The 9,418-nt window shown below is 52.8% G+C and overlaps 1 protein-coding gene across 1 annotated transcript; it reads right to left on the bottom strand.

The window, feature by feature from the left end:
* Positions 1-6,517: 6,517 nt before the first annotated feature.
* On the bottom strand, positions 6,518-8,235 carry APOA2 (apolipoprotein A2). Its single transcript, XM_075330159.1, has 4 exons — positions 8,187-8,235; positions 7,717-7,787; positions 6,804-6,939; positions 6,518-6,721 (listed from the first exon to the last, which is right to left on the bottom strand). The coding sequence occupies exons 2-4, from the start codon at positions 7,766-7,768 to the stop codon at positions 6,616-6,618; spliced, it is 294 nt and encodes a 97-aa protein (XP_075186274.1). The 5' UTR covers positions 7,769-7,787; positions 8,187-8,235; the 3' UTR covers positions 6,518-6,615.
* Between the last annotated feature and the right edge of the window lie 1,183 nt (positions 8,236-9,418).

The following is a 9,418-nucleotide window of genomic DNA, read 5'->3' as shown; positions in this document are numbered from 1 at the left end:
GGGCAGTACGGGGGGGTGCGGAGGTCAGTACTAGGGGCAGTACGGGGGGTGCGGAGGTCAGTACTAGGGCAGTACGGGGGGGTGCGGAGGTCAGTACTAGGGGCAGTACGGGGGGGTGCGGAGGTCAGTACTAGGGGCAGTACGGGGGGTGCGGAGGTCAGTACTAGGGGCAGTACGGAGGGGTGCGGAGGGCAGTACTAGGGGCAGTACGGAGGGGTGCGGAGGTCAGTACTAGGGGCAGTACGGGGGTGTGGAGGTCAGTACTAGGGGCAGTACGGGGGGTGCAGAGGTCAGTACTAGGGGCAGTACGGAGGGGTGTGGAGGTCAGTACTAGGGGCAGTACGGGGTGTGGAGGTCAGTACTAGGGGCAGTACGGGGGTGTGGAGGTCAGTACTAGGGGCAATACGGGGGGGTGGTGTGGAGGTCAGTACTAGGGGCAATACGGGGGGGTGGTGTGGAGGTCAGTACTAGGGACAGTACGGGGGGGGGGTTGTGGAGGTCAGTACTAGCGCAGTACGGGGGGTGAGGAGGTCAGTTCTAGGGGCAGTACGGGGGGAGCGGAGGTCAGTACTAGGGGCAGTACGGGGGGGGTGTGGAGGTCAGTACTAGGGACAGTACGGGGGGGTTTGTGGAGGTCAGTACTAGCGGCAGTACGGGGGGTGAGGAGGTCAGTTCTAGGGGCGGTACGGGGGTGTGGAGGTCAGTACTAGGGGCGGTACGGGGGGTACGGAGGTCAGTACTAGGGGCAGTACGGGGGTGTGGAGGTCAGTACTAGGGGCAGTACGGGGGGTACGGGAGGTCAGTACTAGGGGCAGTACGGGGGGGTGCGGAGGTCAGTACGTGGGGCAGTACGGGGGGCGCGGAGGTCAGTACTAGTGGCAGTACGGGGGGCGCGGAGGTCAGTACTAGGGTACTAGGGGCGTGGAGGTCAGTACTAGGGGCAGTACGGGGGCTGCGGAGGTCAGTACTAGGGGCAGTACGGGGGCTGCGGAGGTCAGTACTAGGGGCAGTACGGGGGCTGCGGAGGTCAGTACTAGGGCAGTACGGGGGCTGCGGAGGTCAGTACTAGGGGCAGTACGGGGGCTGCGGAGGTCAGTACTAGGGCAGTACGGGGGCTGCGGAGGTCAGTACTAGGGGCAGTACGGGGGCTGCGGAGGTCAGTACTAGGGGCAGTACGGGGGCTGCGGAGGTCAGTACTAGGGGCAGTACGGGGGCTGCGGAGGTCAGTACTAGGGGCAGTACGGGGGCTGCGGAGGTCAGTACTAGGGGCAGTACGGGGGCTGCGGAGGTCAGTACTAGGGGCAGTACGGGGGCTGCGGAGGTCAGTACTAGGGGCAGTACGGGGGCTGCGGAGGTCAGTACTGGGGGCAGTACGGGGGGTGCGGAAGTCAGTACTGGGGGCAGTACGGGGGGGTGCGGAGGTCAGTACTAGGGGCAGTACGGGGGGTGCGGAGGTCAGTACTAGGGGCAGTACGGGGGGTGCGGAGGTCAGTACTAGGGGCAGTACGGGGGGTGCGGAGGTCAGTACTAGGGGCAGTACGGGGGTGCAGAGGTCAGTACTAGGGGCAGTACGGAGGGGTGCGGAGGGCAGTACTAGGGGCAGTACGGAGGGGTGCGGAGGGCAGTACTAGGGGCAGTACGGGGGTGTGGAGGTCAGTACTAGGGGCAGTACGGGGGGTACGGAGGTCAGTACTAGGGGCAGTACGGGGGGGTGCGGAGGTCAGTACGTGGGGCAGTACGGGGGGCGCGGAGGTCAGTACTAGTGGCAGTACGGGGGGCGCGGAGGTCAGTACTAGGGTACTAGGGGCGTGGAGGTCAGTACTAGGGGCAGTACGGGGGCTGCGGAGGTCAGTACTAGGGGCAGTACGGGGGCTGCGGAGGTCAGTACTAGGGGCAGTACGGGGGCTGCGGAGGTCAGTACTAGGGGCAGTACGGGGGCTGCGGAGGTCAGTACTAGGGGCAGTACGGGGGCTGCGGAGGTCAGTACTAGGGGCAGTACGGGGGCTGCGGAGGTCAGTACTAGGGGCAGTACGGGGGCTGCGGAGGTCAGTACTAGGGGCAGTACGGGGGCTGCGGAGGTCAGTACTAGGGGCAGTACGGGGGCTGCGGAGGTCAGTACTAGGGGCAGTACGGGGGCTGCGGAGGTCAGTACTAGGGGCAGTACGGGGGCTGCGGAGGTCAGTACTAGGGGCAGTACGGGGGCTGCGGAGGTCAGTACTGGGGGCAGTACGGGGGGGTGCGGAAGTCAGTACTGGGGGCAGTACGGGGGGGTGCGGAGGTCAGTACTAGGGGCAGTACGGGGGGTGCGGAGGTCAGTACTAGGGGCAGTACGGGGGGGTGCGGAGGTCAGTACTAGGGGCAGTACGGGGGGGTGCGGAGGTCAGTACTAGGGGCAGTACGGGGGGTGCAGAGGTCAGTACTAGGGGCAGTACGGAGGGGTGCGGAGGGCAGTACTAGGGGCAGTACGGAGGGGTGCGGAGGGCAGTACTAGGGGCAGTACGGGGGTGTGGAGGTCAGTACTAGGGGCAGTACGGGGGGTGCAGAGGTCAGTACTAGGGGCAGTACGGAGGGGTGTGGAGGTCAGTACTAGGGGCAGTACGGGGGTGTGGAGGTCAGTACTAGGGGCAGTACGGGGGGGTGGTGTGGAGGTCAGTACTAGGGGCAATACGGGGGGGTGGTGTGGAGGTCAGTACTAGGGACAGTACGGGGGGGGGTTGTGGAGGTCAGTACTAGCGGCAGTACGGGGGGTGAGGAGGTCAGTTCTAGGGGCAGTACGGGGGGAGCGGAGGTCAGTACTAGGGGCAGTACGGGGGGGGTGTGGAGGTCAGTACTAGGGACAGTACGGGGGGGGGTTTTGGAGGTCAGTACTAGCGGCAGTACGGGGGGTGTGGAGGTCAGTACTAGGGGCGGTACGGGGGGTACGGAGGTCAGTACTAGGGGCAGTACGGGGGTGTGGAGGTCAGTACTAGGGGCAGTACGGGGGGTACGGAGGTCAGTACTAGGGGCAGTATGGGGGGTACGGAGGTCAGTACTAGGGGCAGTACGGGGGGTACGGAGGTCAGTACTAGGGGCAGTACGGGGGGTACGGAGGTCAGTACTAGGGGCGGTACGGGGGTGTGGAGGTCAGTACTAGGGGCGGTACGGGGGGTACGGAGGTCAGTACTAGGGGCGGTACGGGGGTGTGGAGGTCAGTACTAGGGGCAGTACGGGGGTGTGGAGGTCAGTACTAGGGGCAATACGGGGGGGTGGTGTGGAGGTCAGTACTAGGGGCAGTACGGGGGGGGTGGTGTGGAGGTCAGTACTAGGGACAGTACGGGGGGGGGGTGGAGGTCAGTACTAGGGACAGTACGGGGGGGGGGTTGTGGAGGTCAGTACTAGCGGCAGTACGGGGGGTGAGGAGGTCAGTACTAGGGGCAGTACGGGGGGGGTGTGGAGGTCAGTACTAGGGACAGTACGGGGGGGGGTTGTGGAGGTCAGTACTAGCGGCAGTACGGGGGGTGAGGAGGTCAGTTCTAGGGGCAGTACGGGGGGTACGGAGGTCAGTACTAGGGGCAGTACGGGGGTGTGGAGGTCAGTACTAGGGACAGTACGGGGGGGGTGTGTGGAGGTCAGTACTAGGGACAGTACGGGGGGGGTGTGTGGAGGTCAGTACTAGGGACAGTACGGGGGGGGGTGTGTGGAGGTCAGTACTAGGGACAGTACGGGGGGGGGGGGTTGTGGAGGTCAGTTCTAGGGACAGTACGGGGGGTGAGGAGGTCAGTACTAGGGGCAGTACGGGGGGGTGCGGAGGTCAGTTCTAGGGGCAGTACGGGGGGTGCAGAGGTCAGTTCTAGGGGCAGTACGGGGGGTGCGGAGGTCAGTTCTAGGGGCAGTACGGGGGGTGCGGAGGTCAGTTCTAGGGGCAGTACGGGGGGTGCGGAGGTCAGTTCTAGGGGCAGTACGGGGGGTGCGGAGGTCAGTACTAGGGGCAGTACGGGGGGTGAGGAGGTCAGTTCTAGGGGCAGTACGGGGGGGTGGTGTGGAGGTCAGTACTAGGGGCAGTACGGGGGGTGAGGAGGTCAGTTCTAGGGGCAGTACGGGGGGTGAGGAGGTCAGTTCTAGGGGCAGTACGGGGGGGGTGTGGAGGTCAGTACTAGGGGCAGTACGGGGGGTGAGGAGGTCAGTTCTAGGGGCAGTATTGTGGGTTTAGCTGTCAGTTTGGGATGTTGTATGGGGCTAGAACATAATTTCTAGAGCATAATTGTCTCTATCACCCTGCAGGGGGCAGTATGGAGGTCAGCAGGTGGATATATGTGGGTACAGGGGATAGTAGGGGGCAGGGCTCAGCGAGAAGCTGCAGATGTCACAGTGCCAGCTGATGAGACAGCCGGAACCTTCCTCCTGTATGACACGTTCCCGGGGGCGCTTTACCACGTGACACGTCCCACCTTAATGAGCGCCTGGTATTCCTCCTTCAGCCGCTGCACCCACAGCTCCTTATCCCTGGGGCTGGCATGAGTCTTCAGCAGAGGGATCTCCGACACCACCCGGCGAGTCGCCTCATCCACCATATTGGAAAAGGAAAGGGATTCCCAGAAGCGGATGGCTGCGTCATGCCAGTATGAAAAGCAGGGGCGGCCATCTTTGTATCTGGTAAGAAGAGGTGGCCGTATCTCGCGCGCCCCCTGGTGGTGGAAAAGCGACGCTACAGCATTGTGACTATAATAAAGGACAAACACACGATGCTGAAGTTGGTTTCTTATTCGGCAATTTAGTATTTTCAGGTTTTTTTTTTACAGTTTTAACAACAAAAATGACACATCACAATAATAAAATACAATGCACTGAGGTGCCCTAATATAAGTACACTCAAAATCAGCTGCGAAAATTATAAAACTGGCAAAAAGATGGGCATCAAAGTGGGCTTCGAAGTATGTTAGTGAAAGGGTTAAATGGCTTTGGGCCACTGATCTAACACCACAATTGCATATCTAGTGATGCCCCTAATCAAACGCTAGTGACTCCAGCCTGGCCCAAACAGGTTCTGGGCATCAGAACTGGCATCAAAGTGGGAAAACCCACAGTTTTCACAGATTTGAATAAGTAACTGGTGTTTTTGAGGGGTTAAATGTGACTTTAATGTGGGGCATCACTAGGTATGTAAATGTGGGGTGAGATCAGTGGCCCAAAGCCATTTAACCCCTTCAAAACACTTATTCAAATCTGTGAAAACATGCTGTGTGCCCACTTTGATGCCAGTTCTGATGCCCAGAACCCCTTTGGGCCGGGCTGCAGTCACTTGCGTTTGATTAGAGGCATCACTAGATATGCAATTGTGGTGTTACATCAGTGGCCCAAAGCCATTTAACCCTTTCACTTACATAATTCGGTGCCCGCTTTGGTGCTCATTTTTTGCCAGTTTTTTAATTTTCGCGGCTGATTTTGTGTATTTATATTAGGGCATCAGTGCATTGTATTTTATTATTGGGATGTGTTATTTTTGTTGAGAAACCTGTAAAACTGAAAATACTAAATTGCCTTATAAGAAACCAACTTCAGCATGGTAAATCACACAGCAAAGGATTCTGGTAGGACATATCTAATGGTATTTTATGAGTGAGAAAAATATGCTGCAAAACATATGGGCTTCATAGGAGCACCAAGATGGCGGCATTCCATCTACTAACGACGTCCGCCAGGAACCCCTGACCCCCAGCCGAGCAGACGGCGCACAATAAACCATATGTTTCCTATAACAACCAATCACAGCATCATTCAAGTCCAGAATATAAAATGAAACCTGCAATGTGAATTGTTGCTATCAGAAATATGACAGACTGGGATATGCTCCCCTGTCTTTATTCGGTCATGTGACCTCATTCTGCGCTTCTGATAGGTGGGGCATTACTAGAATGCGACTTTCTGCCCCCAACTGGCACTATTTGCTGTAGTCGGGCTATTAGGTCGACTTTTAATGAATATGACAAATACCCATTGTTTACACTTTGGCCAGTAGAGGCGCTGTCGTGAGGCAGCCTTTTTATTTAAAGGGACAGTACCCTTATAATTGTCCAGTGCTGGCATGTTAGGCTACTTTCACACATCCGGATTTTTGCTTTGCGGCACAATACGGCGTTCTGCAGAAAAACCGCAACCGGCTTTTGTAACGCCGGTTGCGTTTTTTTTTTTGCATAGACTTACATTAGTGCCCTATTGTGCCGCAGGGGCTCCCGTTCGGTCCGTTTTTTGCCGCATGCGGCAGATTTAGCCGATGCCGCGGCCGGATCGAACGTTCCCTGCAACGTTTTTTGCTCCGGCAAAAAACACCGCATCGCGCCGCATCCGGCCGCTGCGGCTCATTTTTCAATGCATACCTATGCTGGTATCACTCCTGTATGGAGATGTCCAGGGCGGGGTACGGCTGCTCCACAACATATGGACCTCATGTGCTTCAGAACGTAGAAAATCACATTTGTTTCTAAAGCATTTTTATATAACTTTGTGAAACACCCAAAAATGAGGCGTAAATGCAACATGAGAACAGATGAAAGCTTTAATACATCACAACAGACACAGCCACATAGTATCAAAAGATGAGGGGAAGGGGCGGCGGGGTGACGAGGTAACGGGGGGCTCTCAGGAAGCCGTCAGTTTCTTCCCGGCGTCGACGAGCTTGGCTAAAATCTTCTCGAACTCGACCTTGATTGGCTCCGTCTGGAATTTGGTTTGCTCCAACAGTTGCCTGTGAAACAATAGAGAAGATGACATCATCAGACCATGACATCATCACCGCACTATGCCCCCTCCAATAAAAGGCTCCGTACCCGGCCTGGGCCTGGATCTCTCCGGTCTGGATCTTGTTGGCCAGGTCCTGTACACTGGTTTGGAGGGTTTCAAACAAATTCTGAAACATATCGCTGACCTGCTGGGCAGTGGGGACTTCTCTCTTTACTACGCCGGCTGCAAAGGACAGAGAGGAAAGCATTACATATGAGACTGCGTTACCCACAGGTGCCAGCAGATGGCGCTCCATCATTCTACATGAGGAAAAAAGAATGCTTAAAGGGGGAATTTTTTTATTTTTTTTTCATCATATACGAGATGTCCTGAAGGACAACATGACATATACACAGCTGTATTTGTAGAGGTGCTAGCAGATGAAGCCGTGTAATCCTACATTATTATGGCTACAACAAAATGGCAGCGCTCATATCAGTAGATTTTTATTTTTAAAGTGGGATTTTTTTTTTTCAGAATTTCCCCCCCCCCCCCTCATATATAGATCTCCCGAATAACAACATGACATATACACAGCTGTATTTGTACAGGTGCTAGCAGATGAAGCCGTCTGATCCTATATTATTATGGCTACAACAAAATGGTGGCACCCATATCAGTAGATTTTTATCCTTAAAGTAGAATTTCTTTTCAGAATTTTTTATTTTTTTCCCCCTCATATATAGATCTCCCGAATAACAACATGACATATACACAGCTGTATTTGTACAGGTGCTAGCAGATGAAGCCGTGTGATCCTACATTATTATGGCTACAACAAAATGGCGGCAGCCATATCAGTAGATTTTGATCCTTAAAGTGGGATTTTTTTTCTTCTAAATTAATTTTTGTATTATATGGAGGTGGCGAAGATGGAAAACATCACATATACTACAAAAGGGCAGACCAAACTGGGTGGGATTGTTATCACTCCAAAACTAATGAGTGTAGTCACCTTACCCTCTAGGCTGCCGACGGCGAGGATAAGCACGGCCAAAGCCAAGACTTTCATGACTGCAGTGTCTTTGCTCCTGGAATATCACATATAATATCAGTGTTATTACAAGACATACAAAAAATATATTTTTTTGTTCTTATAATTAACCCCTCCCAACAAAATACCTAAAAACTACCCCCCGCCCCCTGCAAAAAAAAAATTATATATATATATATTGTGTGTATATATATATATATATATATATATAAAATAAAAATAGAAAAAATATATAATATATATATATTTTTATTATTATTTTTATTCATATATATATATATATATGAATAAAAATAATAATAAAAATATATATTATATATTTTTTCTATTTTTATTTTATATATATATATATGTATATATGTATATATATATATATATATATATATATATATATATACAATATATGTCTTCCGGGCCTCAGCCCTTCATAACTTACCTGTGTAATATGGACGTAATCCTCGATTTCGGGAATGATGCTCGGCTCCTTGTCCTGCTCCCTTATATATAAGGGGTGACGCCATGTGGCTCCGCCCCCCTCTCATCTCATTGGTCGACGCTTGCTGACCACTTTACTACCTTCCAAAGGTCTCTGTCCTCGCAGTGTTGGCTCCTTTATCTCTGTCAGGTTTTGCTGACTTTTTGTTGTTTCACCTCTGTATCAGGGGATTCAAACGAAAGGATTTTTGATTTTTGGCTTTTTTTTTATTTTTAAATATGGAAAATAGTGATAATTTTATCCCTTTAATATTAATGTGGAGGTATTCCTTATCAGGAAACATTTTTGCGCGGGTACAGGACAAAAAAAGTCTCATTAAAGGGAGAGATTGTGAAATGTAGGCCTCGTTTATGAACGTTTCTTTGTTGCCCATGGCAACCAATCACAGTGCAGCTCTCATTTTCCCAGAGATAATTTAGAAATGAAAGCTGAGATCTGATTGGTTGCTATGGACAACAGGGCCTGTGTAGATAGATGTGAAATTATGAGCCTAATGGGGACCGGGCCGTCAGTCCAGTGACGCTCTCGGGGCCTCCGCTCCTCCTGACTCCACTTCCACCATTTTCTAATCTAATGCTCGAGGACAATAGAGACGATGTTTATCTCCTCAGAGACGTCTTCTGTCACACTGCTCTTTCCTTCATATTATCTAGACGATAAAACCCGAATGTTTGTGTCCTTTGCGGCCAAACCCCAGTATCAGGGATGTGGGTAACAATGCTCAGGTCACATCAGAATAAATCTGGAAATTGCGATGTGCATTTGTATTCAGCCCCTGTAGTTTCGAGTGGCCAATTGCCTGGAGAATCGCCTAATCAGTAAATCGAGTGCCCCATGTGTAGTTTCTTCTCGGTATCTACAGATGCTCAGTGAAGGCCTCAGAGGTTTGTGTGAGAAAATAAGGGGATCAAACTGCATCAGGAAAACCAAGGAACCCACCGGGCAGGTCAGGGATAAAGAGGAGGGAAGCAGGGTTAGGTTATAGAAAATAGCCCATACTCTGAACATCTCACAAAGCACTGCTCAATCCATCTTCCAATAATGGAAGGAGTACGGCACAACTGGAAACTTACCAAGACATGGCCAACCCCCAAAATAGACATCCCAAGAAGGAGAGCACTAATGAGAGAAGCAGCCAAGAGGCCATGGTCAGTGGAGGAGACGCAGAGATT

The sequence above is a fragment of the Anomaloglossus baeobatrachus genome, chromosome 12, assembly GCF_048569485.1.
Source record: "Anomaloglossus baeobatrachus isolate aAnoBae1 chromosome 12, aAnoBae1.hap1, whole genome shotgun sequence".
NCBI lineage: Eukaryota > Metazoa > Chordata > Amphibia > Anura > Aromobatidae > Anomaloglossus > Anomaloglossus baeobatrachus.
This window is presented reverse-complemented; position numbering and strand designations above follow the sequence as displayed.